Here is a 19014-nt window from a genome sequence, read left to right as displayed (position 1 = left end):
CCCCCCCCCCCAAGTGACGCTTCAGTATAAAGCCCAGTTTGGGAGTTTGACTTTTTTTGTATTGCTTTTTTCATTCTGGTGCGAGAATGTCCAACAACACCGGCAACAGTAGTCTGGTGTTGGCTCATAAGGCGGTGAAGCAGCTGCGACTGGAGGCCAGTGTTCCGCGCATCAAGGTACGCATCAGTTTAACCAGTCAAACCTGTTCCTTTAAGTCTTTTTATTATTAAAAAAAAACAGTTCAACAAAAATAAATAACATACTAGCAAATTTGACAATTTGCTTTCCATTGTCACCTTATAAAATGATTATTTTGCCATATTATTATCTGGTCATTTCACATTTGTTTTTTCAACAAGTATTATTTTGTGCTAAAGGAAATATTCTGTTTAAAGCTTTAACATGTATTTAATTTAATTTGTATTCATTATTTATTTATATTCCATTATAAGGTACTGTCTCTTATTGTATTATTACTTATATATATTTTTTTTATTGATCTCATATTTTAGTATTTAATTTATATGTACTTATGTATCATTATATTCTGTAATGTTAGTAAGTAAGTAAGTAACAGTTATTTGTAAAGCGCCTTTCAAGACCAGGGTCATAAAGCGCTTGAACAATCAAAAGCAATTCAAAAGATTTTAAATATCTACAGATTTAAAAACTCAGAAAAGCCAAGAAACTTAAAACTAACACAGGAGTCCCAGAAAATCAGGGAAAAGCCTGCAGAAAAAAGAATGTCTCAAGATGATTTTTTAAGGAGTCAGTAGACTCCATTAAACACAGAGGGAGAAGAAGATTGTACTAAAGCTTAAAACAACAGCCTGGAAGGATTTCTGTCCTCTTGTCCAGAACAACAATTTACTGTGTTGTGTTTACAACACTGGAAATAAAAGTTTTCTGATTCTTATGTTGAGCTAAAAGATATTAGAAGCAAACAATACAAATGTTGATCATATTCTAGCGTTTTTATTCTAAACTTTCTACTTGACGTGTTCATTTATTTACGTATTTAATATTGTTAAAAAATATTGACGTGCTGCATGTAACCAAAAGGATGTGTTGCTATGTGAAAATTTTAACATTTTTTATGTTAAACTATGTTTAGATTGTTATTTCTGTGCTTTTCCACTTATTTTCACTAAGTAAGTGATTACTGCCAGTATTTGATGGTTTTTTTAATAGGATTGCAATGAAGATTTTGTTTATGTTTTCTAACCCAACTACTGCAGGTTTCTCAAGCGGCTGCAGAACTGAAGAACTTCTGTCTCCAGAATGCCCACAAAGACCCGCTCTTGATGGGTGTTCCCTCCAGCGATAACCCATTCAGACCTCCAAAGTCATGTGTTCTACTTTGAGGTGGGGTATTTATCAAGAGTCTTTAATCGCTCTTTGAAGGCTTCTTCTTTTTGCTCTAAGAAAATTCCTATTCCAAGTCATTAAACAAAGAACTTTCTGTTTTCCAGCACAAGACTCATCCCTGCAAGCCAAACTGAGCATCTGCTGCCTTCTGAAGGACTAGGAGTGAAGAAATCTACTGATAAACATGTTTGTGTCATGTGTTGTCGTGGACCTCACACACAATTGTATGCGGAAATAGTAAACCCACCGTATCCAAGGAGAATGTCAAAAAGAAAACAAGTTATACTTTGTGTCAAACCAGGCTCTCTGTAAAATTGAATGTAGCTTAATGGATTCAGTGACCATGTAATTGTAAAAAAAAACATTTCTACACAGACATATATAGAGTATCTGGATGTTCTGTTCTATGTTAGTCTTTGTATCCTTTGTCTTTGTTGTTTTTCTTTGATCTATGTTATTTGTCTTTATCTTTAGACTTAGATTGTGTAATTGTGTTCTTTCTCTTGTTCTTATTTTATTTTGATTATTTTTTATTTTTTTTAAATAATAATAATAATAATCTCTATTTATATAGCGCCTTTCTAGACCAGGGTCACAAAGATAAAAAATTGCTGTATGTATTGGCTCTTGGAAAAAAACAATTTCCCGAAGGAGACCTCCTGAGGGATCAATAAAGTTTTACCTTACCTTACCTTACCTTACATCTGCTTTATAGTGTTTTTTAGGGATTTAATTTTTTTTAAATATGAGTCTATTAAAAAATGTATGATGACTGAGTGTGTGGTTTTATTCATTTGTATGTGTGTTGTAAGGAAGGAGAGAGATATGATCTTCTAGCCAAACAATCCATAGTAGTTTCACCACAAGTGCTTTTTGCCAACGTTAAGCCATCAGCCAGCGAAGATTGCTGATCGTAGAAGGGAAGGCTACCTTTAATTGGTCACTTAGAATTTGGATGTAAACCAAAAAATATCTTTGAGACTATATTGTGTAAACCATATTGACGACTGATGCATATCTGGAAGGTTCATCCTGAGATTTTGTTAATAAATAAAGTCCCTTTAATCTGAACTCTCTTGATCTGACCTCTGAACTTTATGCATTCCAGGATTATAGAGATTAAAAGGAGCAGATAGACAAACAGTTCTAATTTTATCTGCCCCCTTTTCTTATTTTTCTTTTACTGTACAAACATATTTTATTTATTTATTTATTTTATATTTCTCGTTTGTAATGTAATTATGATGATATTTAGCGTATGCTTGTGTTTATGTCTTAATATACCACTGAAACTAGTTACCCCAAAATAAAAGTGACGTTTTGAAAGAAGATTAGGTAGAACTTTATTGATCCCTCAGGAGGTCTCCTTGGGGAAATTGTTTTTTTTTTTCCAATTATCCACAGCAAATACAGCAATTTTTCATAAAAAATAAATAAAAATAAAATAAGAACAAGAAAAAAGAGAAATAAAGTGAAAGAACAAGATGATACAATTCACTGGCTTCCAGTTTCTTTCAGGAACAACTTTCTGGTTATTACTTTCAGAGCTATTCATGGTCAGGCTCCTCCTTACATTAGTGATCTGATCCAGTCTTACACCCCAGCTCGGGCTCTGAGGTCTGTGGATCAGAACACGGTTCAGGACCAAAGGAGAGAAATCCTTCCAGGCTGTTGCTCCTAAGCTTTGGAACGATCTTACTCTCTCTCTGTGTTTGATGGATCTACTGACTCCTTCAAGAAACTTCTTAAGACGTTTTTATTTGTTCAGGCTTTTCCTTGATTTTCTGGAACTCCTGCTGTGTTATCAGTGTTATCTTGACCTTTAAAGTATATACTTTATTGAATATTGTTTTGATTGTTTAAGCGCTTTGTGACCCTGGTTCTGGAAAAGCGCTATATAAATAAAACTTACTTACTTACTTACTTAAGTCTAAAGATAAAGATAAAGAACAAGATCAAAGAAAAATAACAAAGACAAAGGATACAAAGACTAACATAGAACAGAACATCCAGATACTCTCACTCCACTCCAGCCCGAGGAATGAATGAGTCCTTGAGTCTATTTGTTTTGCACCTGGGAAGGAGCATTCGTGCACTCATTCTGCTTCTCTGCTCACTGATGACAGTGTTCAGAGGATGACTGTCATCGTCCATGATGGACAGTAGTTTGTTCAGTGATCTCCTCTCAGCAACTGTCACCAGTGAGTCCAGCTTCAACCACAGGAGCCCTCCTGATCAACCTGTCCAACCTGTTGACACTCCTCTTGGACACATTTCCACCCCAACACACCACAGCATAGAACAGGACACTGGCTACTATAGACTGGTAGAACATGCAGAGGAGCTTCTTGCAGATGTTAAGTGATCGAAGCCTCCTCAGAAAGTACAGTCTACTCTGAACTCTCTTATAAACATGGTCTGTGTTGCAGTACTAGTCCAGTTTACTGTCCATCCACACACCAAGGGAACTTATAGTTGTCAACTATCTCCAACTCGTCGCCTCTGATAGACACTGGACGTGGCTTTGTCCTGGACCTCCCGAAGTCCATGACCAGCTCCTTGGTCTTTGAGGTGTTCAGCTGCAAGTGGTTCCTCTCACTCCAGTCACGTATCAGACTCCTATACTCGTCTTCGCTGTTGTCCCTGATGCATCCAACAATAGCAGTGTGGTCAGCATACTTCTGGACGAGACTCAGCTCTGAGTTGTAGCAGAAGTCTGTGTAGATGGTGAAGAGGAGAGGGGCCAGTACTGTCCCCTGAGGTGCTCCTGTACTGCACACCACAGTGTCAGACGTGATGTCCTTCAGCCTGACATACTGTGGTCGATCAGTAAAATAATCCGTAATCCAGGAGACCAGACCAGGGTCCACATGCATCTGTGCATTAATACCTTTTAAAGATGATATGAGATAAGAGCTACTTATTTACAGTACTTAACAATTGACCTTTAACATTAAAAGCAAAACTCAGTACCACACAAAATAAATATATTGATATTTAAATCGATCAAAATTAAAATACATTTTTAAAACTTAATAATTATTTAAAGTGCATTTACCTATATGGAAGTAAATGTGAGCCATTGGACTTTGAATATAAATTTCTAACACTAAATAGTTTAGCATCATAATCAGACTTTGAATTCATAAAATAATAATTTCTAGCACTGTTTTTTTTTGTATTTCAATGCATGTATACATTCAGTGTAAAATTAAATATTTGAAATAAAAAAATAAAAAAATATTTAAATGTAATTCATAACTATTTAATGTAAACAATTCAACGTATTTTTTTTTAACGTAATATAAAATGAAATGCAAATAAATTCAGTGTAAGAAATTTGTTGGGAAAAAATATCAGTGTTAACATACAGGCAGCCAAAGAGAAGAATTCGATCCCTGGCATTACGCTGCGACATCATACTGATGCTGCTTTGTTTCAGTCTCTTTATTATTTTTTTTATGTTTGTAACATTAAATAATGGATATAACTCGATACATTGCACATCGAATTTTTTACACTGAATTTTTAAATATTTAATTTTTTACATTGAGATTTTTAACATTCAATTTTTATATTTGTTTTATTAAAAATTGAATATATTTACACTTTTTCTTTTACATTTAATTTCTTTGACACACTGAATTCATACTGATATTTTCATGCATTTCTGCGCAGAAAACAAAAGTCCTTAAAAACATTATTTTTTTAATTAAAAGTGTTATTTTGATTCTACAAAAACAAATTTACTTCCATATTCCTACTTACCCAACAACTCCCGCGTCCGTTGTGTTGTGTTTATTCAGTACCCGCTCGTAGCCACCGGGGACGCTGTTTCGACAGGTCCCTGTGTTAGCCTCCAGCACAGAGCAGTGCGCCACCGGCCTCTAGTGAAGAAGATGGCGGTCTCGGTGTTTCCCGGCGTGCGGCTTCTCTCCATCGGAGACGCGAACGGAGATATCCAGCGACACTCTGAGCAGCAGCCGCTGCGGTTAGAGGTGAAGAGCACGCAGGACTCGGCCCTTATCAACCTCTCCAATGGTGAGTTAATATGTCCCCGAAGTTGTTGTCTCCTGATCTTCGGCCCGTCTTAAGTGCTAATGCTAACACCGGGCTAATCTGAAGAAGCTAACCCGTCTGCTGAGACCACGTCGTCCCTACAGTGTGTCACGAGGGATTCCGAGAACGATCCGAAATATGTACCAGAGAAACGAGAACTAGTGGATTAAAACTACAAACTTATCCACGGGTGTTAAACGAGGAAGGCGTAGAAATAGTTAGTAGGTTGAAAGGTTGATTTAAATCGCTAGTTAACTTTGCTTTATGGGTGAAGCTAACGGAGCATCTCGCCAGACGCACCGCGGACGCTTCGCTCAAAAATCCTCGCGCATACGAGACACAAAAATACATCTTTTAATTAAGTTTATTGGATTTTTAGTGTCTTTTATTATTTGTAGTATTGGCGCTTTATTTTGTTGTGAGCCTGGGCCCCTCATTACTTATGCATTCATCTTTGTTCTCATTGGAACAATAGCCGGGTGCTGGCCGAGCTCTCCCGCCCGCTGGCAGCATCCTCGCCGCACCTCTTCAGCGGGACTTCCCGCGGCAAGCTGTCCCGGCCACCTCCATTCATGCCATTGTTTGATCCATAAAAGAGATTCAAAGGGAACCAAGAAGCTTTAAAGTTTCATTGCGCATGAAAACGTTCGTCAGCTTAGAAGCTCTAGGACAACTTGGATTCCAAAATACTCGGAAATGTATATTTTTATAGATCATCATAATCTCACAATTCTTTCTTACATTTTGATGATTTGCCATCTGGTTTTTAAAGAAGTATTATGCAAATCATTTATATCATTTAATAAGGCTACTTTCTTATTTCGGAATCAGAAACTTTCATTGCCAGTGATCTAAACACAAAGTAGGATTTTTGAGGTGGCAGAACAGAATAAAAGAATGAAATAAGATAATAAAAATAAGCAATAAAAAAGAAAAACGAATCAAGAACCAAAGGCCGACTTGTGACCTGTTTCGAAATGAAACATGCGACTGAAAGCAGAAGCAGATGTTTTTTAATGATCAAACGCGATCAATAAATTCTCAGCTTAGCCTTTTAGTATAATTTCTTCTTCCTCAAAAATGTTTTTTTCTTTTGACAGATGTTTAACTTGATAGGGGGCGGATATTTGAATGTACTCGACTCTATTTGTTATTGTCAAGTTTGAGTTGCATACAAATTTAAACCGTCAATAAAACCTCTTATCAGCTTGCTACGCGCCAAGTTTTTCCAATGGTAATAATGTAGTAATGGTATGAAAACGCAGCCAAATCATTTTTGTTTTGATGTATATATTTGTTTGTACTTTGTTTGCACTGTGTTCTTCTTTTAGCTTCTTTGTGGTAACTGGTGTCCTTATTCCCCAAAGAAATGTAAAATGTCAGAAGAGATCAATCAAGTTCTATCTATATTTCTATTTGCATTCCTTTCGTCTTCAGTTAAGGTCTTTTGTATCTGCTATATAAACTTGACTGGTCTTTGAAGTCATATAATCAAACCGTAATCTGCTTTGGTACTTGGGAATGCATGGAGTGTTGATTAAAGAAATGCAAAAGTTTTTAATTCAAAACAAAATTTATTCAAAACGGTTTAAAGATGAATATTTTTTTATAACACTTTCTTCCCCTTCTTTCGAGGAGAGGAGGCGAGTGTGTTCAAGTGTTCAGTTTCCCGGGAGACAGAGTGCAGCCGCGTGGGGAAACAGTCGTTCATCATCACACTCGGCTGCAACAGCGTCCTACTGCAGTTCTCATCACCCGCAGGTACAGTAAAACACAGATCTGTATATAATGAGCTTGTCATGGGTTTTGCAATCATCTTTTATCTATTGCAGTTCCGAAACTGAATAGGGCAACACAAATCTGTTTTTATTACACCTTGTCATGACTTGGCATCTATTTAAAAAATGTGAATAATAAACTTGTTTTATAATTTTACAATTTACAACAACATTTAATATGTCGTATGCTGAAGTCAAGATTCACAAAATTACAGTGTCAGATTTAATGTTGAAGTAGAATAAAAACATGCTGCTACTGATATTATGATTTGATAGCATCATTAACTTTAGACCTGTTTTGAAGCCAACTACATTTATTTTATTAAGTACTACATCCTCAAATTATGGGTAGATATCAAATTAGTTGGAAGTACATTAGTGCCACGACAATATTGAACATTTTGAATTTGAAACTTTCAATTTTGTTTGGAAATGTTGTTGTTTCAGGGATCAAACTATTTTTAAACGGTTTAATCAAACTATTTCTATATTTAAATGTTTTTATGATGGTGCTGCTTTGATTGACTGAATATCAAATCAACTGGCTGTACTCTTATGGAATTTTCTGGTGGCATTATACCTACATTTTTAAATTCAATTCCAAAGGCCATCAATAAACAAAATTCCATAGAAATTTTTGTTTGAATTGATGGAATAATAATATTAAACTATCTGTAAAGAAAAAAAGAAAGAACAGATTAATTTGGAAAAGGTTTGATTTATAAAAATTTAGTATACAATATATTTTTGAACTATTAAAAAATACATGCCAAAACGCATAATAAAACCATCCAAAGTTTCACATTTTCAAAATGACACTTCCATAGTTTCATACAATTAACTAGTCCAATGCATTAAAAACCCTGACCTAACCACTCCTCAGCTTTCATCCTGTTACTTAAAAGCTCAAAGTTATTGTGAGCATTTTTTTTTCAAATCTCTGTTTTGCACTCTAACTTTATCATTTGTTTCCTCAGACTTTCAGTCCTTTTATAATGTCCTGAAGAACTCCCGCGGCCATCTCGGGGAGCGGTCGGTTTTCAGTGATAGAACAGAGGAGTCCTCTGCTGTACAGTACTTTCAGGTGAGGTGACTACATGCACCAGGCATCCTAAAATGGATTCACCCTGTAAAGTTCTTCTTTGAGTAATAAATCCTTTTCCCCCCATATAGTTTTATGGCTACCTCTCCCAGCAACAGAACATGATGCAGGACTATGTTCGGACAGGGACTTATCAGCGAGCAATCCTCCAGAACCACACTGACTTTAAAGACAAGGTGATTGTGTTTTCTCTTAATGTATCCCCAGATAGTTATTTACTAACCTTCTCCAATTGCCATTATCTGACCTGTTGTTCTTTGGTCCAGGTCGTCTTGGACGTTGGTTGTGGTTCAGGGATTCTCTCGTTCTTTGCCGCACAAGCAGGTGCCAGGAAAGTCTATGCTGTGGAGGCCAGCACCATGGCCCAGCACGCTGAGGTGTGCAGCCAACATACCTTTGTGTCAATGCAAACATCAGTTTGGACTCACGAGCGTTCTCTCATCCGCAGGTGCTCGTCAACAGCAACCGCCTCGGCGAGCGCGTAGTTGTAATTCCAGGAAAGGTGGAGGAGGTGACACTCCCTGAACAAGTAGACATCATCATCTCAGAGCCCATGGGCTACATGCTGTTCAACGAGCGCATGCTGGAGAGCTACCTGCACGCTAAGAAGTTCCTCAGACCCAATGGTAAGTACACACCGTTGTTTGAAATCAAGTAAAAGGGCTTCGGGAATAAACGACATTCGGTCCCACTTTGATTACTTTCTGACTTAAGGCTTTTTTAATTGTCATTCCAAGAATAGACATAAGTTTTTGTACATTTTCAGAGGGTAGTTAGCCAACCGACATTCATTTAAGATCCTGCTATGATCTAATGCCAGATGTACGTGCATGGCTACTGACTGTTGGTCTACTACTGCAACAAGAAAGTCATTGTACACAAAAATCAAGGTCAAATTAAGTTAGTCAAGAAATCTGGTTGGAACTGTTGAACAGCTGCCGAGCTGGGTATCAATGATCAGTCTTTCTGGTGATAACATTCTACCATAAACTCATCATAGAAAACAATTGATTTAATAGATGCTTGTAACACTGTATGATTATTTTTTCTTCGACTCTACTGTCCAGTCTGATTTAGCATTTACTCAGATCCCGCGATTTATTTCCAAAAGTTACGAGTGTCAGACTCGTAGCTCAGTACAGCAGACAAATGATTTTCTTGGCTCAGAAATGGCTTTTGCATCGTGTTGACTGCATGTTAATGAGCTAAAGCCGAACCTGCTGCTCTTTATTGATTAGAAAGCTGGAAGCAATGTGCATCTTGAAGCTGGAGGAATTACAGAAGCTGCTACTTTTCTCAAGCATATATGTTTGTTTACCTTTGTTCTAATTTAGGCATTTATTTTAAGCATTCTTAAACTGTTATGCATGACCAAGAACCACATTGTGTTTCTACATTTTGAAGTACAGGTGAACATCGATCATTGACTGTTGGAGTTCATTTTAATTAATTAAGATCACTTTCATTTGTACCGATGAAGACTAGTTTTGAATAGACTGTCAAAATGATAAAAAAAAAATCAATTTTTGTACGTGAGGAAAGGTGAGGGCTGTTACTGAATGATGTAAATAAGGTTCAGAACAGTAATGGGACAATGATGTGTTTTGTGTTTCAGGTAAAATGTTTCCCACAATTGGAGATGTCCACTTGGCCCCATTTACAGATGAGCAGCTTTACATGGAGCAGTTTACTAAGGCCAACTTCTGGTGAGTAACAAGAAATCATAAGGATCATTAAGGAAAACCATCCATAGATCAGAAAAGTCAATCGGCATCATTCGATGGACAGTACCGGGGGCTTCAACTAATGTTTTGCCTATCATAGTTACTTTATCTTCAAGATGTTGTGATCTGCATTGACACGTTGTGGAATTATTTTGGGACGGAAAGATGCTTGTTTACTTTATATCCTTGCCTTTATCCAAATATCCTGTTTTTTCTTGCTTTATTAAAAATAATCTGATCATTACTAAATGTGTCCAAGGGCAGCTGCTGTGGCTGGCTAATGTATGTTAAATTATATTTGACATCGAACAGGTTTACATGTCAGGCTCCACTGTCTTCGATTTACTTTGATCATGTTTACAGTGCAAACATGGGGTCAGGTTGTAATGTTTTGGCCAAATGAAGTGACCGTTTTGTTTTTGGTGATGCTGGTTTACACAGCTTTTAACAGGGGTGTGTGCACAGTTAAAGCAAAAAAGTCCAGAAATTCTCTTGACCTGTAAAAAGATCAAATTGCATCAGTTTGTTGAATACACATGTGGTGGTTAAAAAGAGAAAGAGCTTCATCTTAATTGTATTAACAATAATTATTTTTAATGAAGACCGTCATTATTATTATCAACATTTTTGGGGGGTTTGAAGATGCAGAGACTTTCTACTTAGTGGTATTTTCTGGGTAGAATTGACTTGACATGTATATTTTTTAAATGAGCAAAAGGTGAATACAAGTAACAATATGCAATATCTTAAAATATAAGGTGTGTTCTGTTCTGTCTCTGTCAGTACAAGTAGCTGCCTGGATCACTGCCACAGCTTTTTGTCAGAATGCATTGTCAAATATCAAGTGAAATCCTCTTTCGCTGGACAGTTTGGTTCTCATGATTCCAGTAAAATGCAGACGGACGATACTGCGACCATTTGCCTTCTTAAAGACTACAGTTCCCAGTAGAAATGATAATGCAACTGCTCGACATGTGTGTCCATTAAAGAAACAAGTGCTTCTAATGATCACATGGACATGAAATCGACCTACATTGTATGAAAAATGTCATGGGATAAGGGAGAAATAAGGGGAAATCAGTATTTGGAAACCTAAGCTTTTATTTTCGTTCCAAGAATGCAGCGAAAGTTGATGGCTCGTTGATGACATCACACAAGCGGAAACAAAATCTTGAATTACAAGGCCCTAAGAGAGTACTTTGTAGTTCGGAAAAGGTAGTTGTGCTCCCGTAAAGGCTTCAACCTTTGGAACACACTCTAATCTGCACCTCAAGAGCACTTGCACAGTTCAAATTTGTAATAATGTTTGCAAACACTGAAAACCTGCTCCTGAGACACAGTGTCTGCTGTCACAAGGGCTGTTGTTCTGTGGTTCTTAGTTTTAGTGCCCTCTGGTGTATTGTCTGTTTCCTTATTATAACTTTACTTGTATTGAGATTTATTTTGCATGGCTATTTCAACAACCTGTCAAAGGGCTACAGTGAATTGTCCTGCTCTCAAGTGACATTTTGGACCTTTGTTCTTTTGGAAACATGAATGAGTGGTGGTGACTTACCAAATGAACTTGGATCTTTTGTGTTCCCCAAGTTTAAAGAGACAGAACCTTATACTAACTTAAACAATGTGTCTACTAGTATGGCCAGTATTTGATATTTGTGTATTAAAAAAAGTGCTTCAAAACACTGCACTGTTTTCTTTAATTGGCTTCCATCAATACATTTGTCATTTCAAATCTCTGTTTTAAACCTGCTTGGCCTCAAAAAGGATCACAGATGTTTTCCGTTGGTTAAAAGGCCACTTTTTGATCTATTAAGTTTTGTTTCTCAGGTACCAGCCATCCTTCCACGGTGTGGATCTGTCTGCCCTGCGGGGGGCAGCAGTTGACGAGTATTTCCGCCAGCCAATTGTGGTGCGTAAATGTTTCCCGTCACTACTTCATTACGTCATTATATTAACTAGAAAAGCACTTCATACCACTACCTAGAAGCTCTTATGACATGACTTTTAAAACGTCACACATCCAACCAAAATAACTAAAAATCCTCATTGTAATTTATTCTTCACACATTATTGACCGACAGTTATTTCAGTGAAATTTCAGAACTCACTTGTACAACACTGTAGAGGGAGCAAGCAAGAAAGGGAGTAGAGAATCCTTTAGAAATGAGAATTCAACCAATGAATAGTCATCTGTTGAGTTTCCTACTATAAATATTTTCTTGAGCCGTGTCAAACTTGATCACACAAGGGGCCTTAGAATGTTTGCATTCAAGTAGTGGGCCAATCAAAAAACTGCCAAGATTGAGTAAGGATGAGTCTTATTCCATTTTTTTGTTCAATCTTGGATGTTCAATCCATCTTATTTACAGTATTTCTGTTTGTCCTTCTTCCCCCAACACTCCCATCAAATTCCTTCTTTGTCATTTTTAGTGTTTATAACTGTGACTTGGCTTAAAACACTAGCATTTCTGTAGGTCACATATTAATGTATTAATTCATTCACCTGCTGTGCTAGATTTGGCTGTTAGCCCTTGCGTTTGGGACTTGTGATCTAAAGCATTTCAGAGTTGTATAGGCTCTATAAAACTTTACCCTGCGTCCCAAACACAATATTGGACAGTAACACTTTTGTCACCACAGTCCCATGATAGTTGTTTTATGAGGTCATTTTCGCTTTTATTCCCTTAACGAAACACGGTGTGTGAGCAGCAGTGGTTAAAATACAAACAAATGGATGATGAATCCTTTAAAACCTTTCTGATTCCAGAACTTCACAAGCAGGAAATTCAACTATCAATGTAAACGTTTCCTAAAAAAGTCATTTAAATGACCTGTAACACAGGCTTCTTCTTGTTCTAGTTCTCTTTCAACATAGAACACTTGAACATAAGCATTAATATTATTTCATACAGATCTCTTTGCTTTAAAGATGATGAATGTGAAAACCGAAATTGGCATTCTAGATTTTATTCTTAAACAAACAACTGTGTTTTATTTGTCCCCATAGGACACGTTTGATATCCGTATCCTCATGGCCAAGTCGGTAAAATACACAGTTAACTTCCTGGAGGCCAAAGAAGAAGATCTCTACAGGTACATGTCACTTCCTGCTGGTTGTTCCTCCAGTCGTCCACGTCTTTCATCTCATGTCTCTTGGTCTTCTGTCTTCCAGGATAGAGATTCCTTTTAAGTTCCATATGATGCACTCAGGTCTGGTACACGGTTTGGCTTTCTGGTTCGATGTGGCGTTTATGGGATCATCGTAAGTTGGTAAATGAGAAACGTGAACTCTGACTTGATTCTAACGGCTTGTCTCGTCACTAAAAGGATGACGGTATGGCTGTCCACGGCACCCACAGAGCCCCTCACCCACTGGTACCAGGTCCGCTGTCTGCTGCAGTCGCCCCTTTTCACCAAAGCTGGGGATACGCTGTCCGGCACAGCCATATTGATCGCCAACAAAAGGTATTGTCTTGCTTCTCCCAAACAATCATGTCAGAAGATATTCACTGTTTCTTCTTCTTCTCCCCCCCAGACAAAGCTATGACATCAGTATTGTTGCCCAGGTGGACCAGACTGGATCAAAGTCCAGTAACCTCCTGGACTTGAAGAACCCCTTTTTCAGGTTAGTCTCATCAAAATACACCCGAAACACACTCTTTTTCTTAAAAAATGTACCATCAAAAAAGCGGCAGTGAGACGTTTGGCTAACGTGGATCAATCTCGTCCTGCAGGTACACAGGCACAACCCCAAACCCACCCCCAGGTTCACACTACACCTCCCCATCTGAGAATATGTGGAACACAGGGGCTGCATACAGCATGAATCAGGGGATGGCTGTGTCAGGTGAACACGCACAGATACAAAGCTGATGTGTTTAGGCCCCTTTTCTAGGTTATCACCTCAGAAAAATACCCACAATCCCCCATTTTTTATTCATCTTATTTAGATTTTATTTTGTGACTCCAGAGTTCTTACTACAACTGATGCTTGGCTTGAAGACGAATAGAGCTACGTCTCAAGAGTCTTGTCATTCCTTTCACCACCACTAGGTTGTTACTCTTGCTCAAGAAAGCTTTACTATTCTTTCATGTGCATCACTGATTCTATTGTATTCTACTGGATAACAAGTTAATAGTTGCCTCACTGCCATCCTCTCCAATGTTTTCACTTGCTCAGCCCATCACTGAAAATGTGACCAGGGTCACAAGCGCTTGAACATTGATATCTTATCACACACAATCATGAAGAGTTCATAGTCCATTAAGATGATAGTAGGAGCCAGAAATGTCACATTTATCAAAATGGTGATTACTATTGCCGACTGATTTCATATGTAACCATGTTGTTACATAATGTGTTCTTTTCATGCGGCTAAAGACTTGATTGCCTTAACTTGACAAACAGAAAGATGCGTCTCGATGGTGTGAATGTTATTTGTAAACGAGGAAGGGAAAATATTTGCACTAGATTAAGCTCATTTTTCTCATTTAAAAGCATAATTATCATTTATCAAAATGCAAAAGCTTCATTGAAGGGCTGACACTTTTTTACATGATAGTTGGACAACAATCCTATTGAACTAACATGGGACGGAAACCCCATTATATTGATTGTGATTCCCAGAAACTACACAACACAAACTTTACTATTGATCAGATGTTGTGAAATACTACATTTTTATTACCTATATCATACTTGAAGCTGAAGTACTTTTATTTTGTTTGTGTTTTGTACCGTTTATCAGATCAATCGAAATAGTCTTTCATTTTTTGTGGCTTTTATTTTGACATGGCTTATTTCAACACTCGTGGTTCAAAGTATCATTGGTTTCATAACATGTGACTGATGGGCTCGTGTTACTGGATTACACCAGCAGGTGTCGCAAACAATGTTGTCTTCATGTGTACGGAATTCAAACGGTGTTCCTTTACAAACTGTGTTTTTTGCTCTGTCCCCGCAGGGATGCCAGCTGCTTATGACCTCAGTACGGTGATTGGCAGTGGCCCGCCGGTGACCCACAACAACATCATCCCTCTGGGTACGACCCCCCCTTCCTCCTGTCTAACATTTACATTGTGAAGATGACGCATTAATCGAAGCACATTTCTCTTCTCGTATAGTCGTTCATGCTGCAACACCCTCTACTTGTTTTTAAATGTTCAATGGCTGATCATGACGGTCAAAAGCTAGTGGCTTTCCCTGCCAATTTTATTTTTGTACACATGCTAGGAAGTCGGGCCGGAGCTCTGCGGCCATCGTGAGAAAAGTTTAATGTGAGCAGTTATTGAAGAGCTTCTTTTAAATGTGCTCCAACCACACGTGACTACACAAAAATAAAGCAACACTGGTGTCTTGTTGTGATGGTATTCTCTGTGAAACAGTTTTTTAAAACCAGAGCTACCGGCATGATTATATGATAAGTTGAAACACTACACAACTGTGTGATCAAGTCCAAATATTTGTGAAGGAAGAGAACCTTCAGAATCTACTAGTCTGTTTTTAATTACTCGACAAGTTGATGATTCTTTTGAACAGCTGATGCACTAAAAGTGTTTCAAAACTGGAGTTGTTGACGCCATGTTTCAAATAACATTGAGTGGCAGTCAGGAAGTACACATTTGAAACCAGACGTTTACAAAATAAGACGCACGATTCGGGCATGCCTCCGTTAATCCTTCAAACGGCGCATTGGCAGGTTTACACGTTGCAATCTTCTTTTGTAAAATGTGTATGAAATAAACGCAACAGCATTTCAAATATGGCGAGGACTCGTGTGTTGGTTGATAGTTTGGGCTTGTGTGTGTTCATTGTGTGGTCAATGAGAACGTTTGTGTGGCTGGAGTTGTTCAGATAACAGTGGTTGTGGGTAACCTGGTACAAATACCTTGTTACCTTTAGTAAAGTATGGGTTTTTACTCCATGTATACTTTAATTTTGACAACCCTGTGAAGAGCGTGTGTTTCATCGTTCAGCTTGTATTGAAATTAATCGTTCTAAAGATAAAGGTGCCAAAAGTAAGAAAGTGTTTTGTCATGACAGGGATGGGTATCAACACTAATACTATTAATATATTTAAGTATTGGTTTCATTTCCAACTGCCTTTTTGTCATTTTTAGTCAAAAAGGGAATTTAAATAAACTTAGTTTTTCTATTCTCTAACTATGTTCTGGGCAGTGCAAGATTTCAAAAGTACTAGTTTGGCACCAGTGTCACCATCCCGAGTGTAAAGTACGGGGCAAGTCTGTTGATTTAACAAAATGGTTCCCTCTGAACCCAAATGCTTGACCAAAGTCGTACTGATTGGAAAAACCCAACCAGGAAATTCTTGGTTTTACTGACAAGAACGTGGTTTAAAAAAGGGGGTTTAATTAGGAAATGGAAATAACTTTGATTATCATATGTAAACCTGAACGTAAAAAAAAATCTGACCGACTGTGACGGAGAAAAAGGACTAGTATAAAGCGAATGCATCAACAAACTTATAGTATTGCTGCACATACTATTGTAATCTTTGTGGAGGTTTATCTAGGGGAAAAAATGTAAAAACAGATCCTCTCACTCCTATAGAAAAAAAAAGTCAGATTTTAATGAAAATATATTTGGTCACTGAATATGCACTGATAACATGATATTGTAGTAATGAGTACAATGTGTCGATGACTGACCAAAAAACGGAAAAAAATTCACATGTCATCAGGAGAAAAAGGGAGAAATTAACTCAAACTTGTCCCTCGTCCGTCACTTCCCTGATGGTCCTTGATTGGTTTAGACAGTTTTGGAGTTTTTTCGTACTAAGTTAGTTTCAGCCTCGGCGTCTCTTCCCTGCTGTCTTAAAGTCTTGTGCGCCCTCTGGTTGGTGATGTCATATGACTGAACAGCTACAAACGGCTGACTGTGTTTCCTCTCTTGATTGGTCCCAGTGAACACGGGGATCGTGAACCACACCCACTCCAGGATGGGTTCCATCATGAGCACAGGAATTGTCCAGGGTACATCCACCTATCTGTCACTTCTAACAATAAAAAAAAAAACAGCCTTGTCGCAGGATCGTCAAGTGTGACACTCGCTCTTCTCCTCTTTGTCTCTCCAGGATCCACCACGGGCCAGTCGGGCCCCAGCAGCGGCGGCAACTACTACCCAGTCACCAACCAGTTCACCATGGGCGGGGCGGCCATCTCCATGGCCTCCCCCATGGTCATCCCCAGCAACACCATGCATTACGGCAGTTAAGACGAAGGTCGAGCCCCCCTTCGGCTTCACGGCCCTTGCATGACGAGACCCCCCCCCCCGAACCCCGACCCCTCGCCCTCATCTTGACTCACAAAGTGCAGCCAATACCAAAACTCCCCCCATGTCCTCGTCCATCATCCCGTGCTGAGTCCATCCCTGTATGAACAAACATCCGTCCAGACTCGAGCTCCTCCCCCTTTTACTTGGACTGTGACACGTGCACAGCAGTTGTTGTCTGTCGCCCGCTCAGGATTTCCCCATCTTTTTTTTCTCCCCCTCCCTCCCTCCAAGTAGTCGACATCCGTTCACGCGTCTGGACCTAGAGAAGAAGGCTTCACCTCATCTTCTGATCACCCATCATGTTTATAGTGAACCAGACCTGAGCAGTCGCTCACAGAGGGAACCTCTCATGCTGAGTCCCCCCCGAGGTAGTGAAATAAACCAGCTGCTGCACACGACAACAGACATCTGTCCATCATCTTAACCCGTCTAAATGTGTCTTCCATCCGAGCGAAATCATGTCTTTACTTACGCTCCCTGAAAAATGTTCATTCACGTCTGTAAACGCACCGTCTTAACGTCCACTGCCACTTTTTCCTTTTCGAGTTCCCCGGCAGCGCCATCTTTAGCGGTTATCTGTTCCCGACCCAAAGTTCTGGGCTTTGAAATTGGCTCTCACTTACGTGACTTCACGAGGAGCAATACGGGACAAGCAATAATGACCGAGAAGATTATGCATCCGTTCCATTGTCTGCCGGTATGTTCAGACCCTCAGCATGGAAGGTTCCCCTGGGGGGGTCTCTTTGCATGTGACCACGAGAACCCCTGGTGTAAATCTGTCAGGCAAAACGGAACCCCTCGACCCCCCCCTGAACCAAGACCGGAGCAGGAGGATCCGTTAGTAACTGGAAGTCTATGAACATTTATGGACCATGCAGGATCTGAAAGAAGTCTCACCTTCATCCTCCCTCGCTTCCCCTTCCTTTTACTTTCAACAAGACTCTGACAGATGCACTACAGCCGTCTCTTCACCGTGTAAGACCACCGACATATCAGCCCAGCAGAGGACGACTGACATTCGTTGCTTCCAGCGTCACAACCAATGGACTGAACGAATTTTAAGAGAGCAACGTCTCTTTGTAGGGTTTATTTTTGTCCTTTTTTTTTTTCTTTTTCTTTAAAAAAAAAACAAAGGGTTAAAAAAAAAAAGTGCAGATTAAATGTGGTAATGTACCATCTTGGACAATAATTTGTTGATTTGCTCCATGGACTCTGGAGCTTCATTCGTTCTAGCAGATAATGTTCCTGTCGCCTCTGTCGTGATCACTCTGCTCTGTATAGTCAATAATGGCGTCCACGTACATGATGGAGAGACTTGTGTCGTGTTTCATTTGTGCCTTCGATCCGTGTATTATAGTAGTAGCTACAGTTCAGAATTAGATCTTTATTCAAGTCAAATATCAGTATTTTTGTTTATTTTATACATAAAATACTCTTATTTATTCTTGCTCAAAAACAACTCGTATTTATTTGTATAGTCTGAAAACTATGGCGGATAACAAATATCTAAAAGATCCAAAGTCTGGATTTTAATTAACAAAATGCATAAAATTAATAGCAAAACAAAAGCTAAATAAAGGAATAATAAAGGCTTATACAATAATTTGTGTTGGACTATGAAAATAAAATATAAATAAAAAGATTATTTATATAAATAGAAATTATAAAATGAATGTGTAAACTTCTTTC

The 19014-nt window shown here is 38.5% G+C and overlaps 2 protein-coding genes across 4 annotated transcripts; both read left to right on the top strand.

The window, feature by feature from the left end:
• Positions 1–61: 61 nt before the first annotated feature.
• On the top strand, positions 62–2342 carry LOC148065254 (guanine nucleotide-binding protein G(I)/G(S)/G(O) subunit gamma-5-like). Its single transcript, XM_087808821.1, has 3 exons — positions 62–176; positions 1239–1365; positions 1473–2342. The coding sequence occupies exons 1-2, from the start codon at positions 87–89 to the stop codon at positions 1362–1364; spliced, it is 216 nt and encodes a 71-aa protein (XP_087664947.1). The 5' UTR covers positions 62–86; the 3' UTR covers position 1365; positions 1473–2342.
• Positions 2343–5229: 2887 nt separating this feature from the next.
• Positions 5230–18635, top strand: carm1 (coactivator-associated arginine methyltransferase 1). Of its 3 annotated transcripts, none has more exons than XM_087809182.1 (16): positions 5231–5409; positions 7066–7188; positions 8183–8289; positions 8379–8483; positions 8574–8684; positions 8756–8933; positions 9923–10013; positions 11859–11940; positions 13039–13124; positions 13204–13293; positions 13359–13496; positions 13567–13656; positions 13766–13878; positions 14996–15073; positions 16956–17024; positions 17126–18635. In XM_087809182.1, exons 1-16 carry the CDS (start codon positions 5268–5270, stop codon positions 17263–17265), a joined length of 1743 nt encoding a protein of 580 aa, XP_087665308.1. In that variant the 5' UTR covers positions 5231–5267; the 3' UTR covers positions 17266–18635. The 3 variants fall into 3 exon arrangements, with proteins under 3 accessions (XP_087665309.1, XP_087665308.1, XP_087665307.1); XM_087809181.1 differs by having other exon boundaries at positions 7063–7188; XM_087809183.1 differs by lacking the exon at positions 16956–17024 and having other exon boundaries at positions 5230–5409; positions 7063–7188.
• Positions 18636–19014: the final 379 nt, after the last annotated feature.

The sequence above is a fragment of the Callionymus lyra genome, chromosome 15 (assembly GCF_982586985.1).
Source record: "Callionymus lyra chromosome 15, fCalLyr1.hap1.1, whole genome shotgun sequence".
In the NCBI taxonomy this organism is placed as follows: Eukaryota; Metazoa; Chordata; class Actinopteri; order Syngnathiformes; family Callionymidae; genus Callionymus; species Callionymus lyra.
The sequence above is the reverse complement of the archived record's forward strand: the minus strand, read 5'-3'. Positions and strand labels throughout refer to the sequence as shown.

What these genes read in the sequence shown, in the direction of transcription:
- carm1 (XM_087809181.1), top strand. Translation starts at nt 5,268, where the DNA reads ATGGCGGTCTCGGTGTTTCCCGGCGTGCGGCTTCTCTCCATCGGAGAC. An exon ending in GCAGTTCTCATCACCCGCAG is followed by an intron (nt 7,189 to 8,182) that starts GTACAGTAAAAC and finishes TTGTTTCCTCAG; the next exon opens with ACTTTCAGTCCTTTTATAAT. An exon ending in TTTACTAAGGCCAACTTCTG is followed by an intron (nt 10,014 to 11,858) that starts GTGAGTAACAAG and finishes TTTGTTTCTCAG; the next exon opens with GTACCAGCCATCCTTCCACG.
- LOC148065254 (XM_087808821.1), top strand. Translation starts at nt 87, where the DNA reads ATGTCCAACAACACCGGCAACAGTAGTCTGGTGTTGGCTCATAAGGCG. An exon ending in CCAGTGTTCCGCGCATCAAG is followed by an intron (nt 177 to 1,238) that starts GTACGCATCAGT and finishes CAACTACTGCAG; the next exon opens with GTTTCTCAAGCGGCTGCAGA.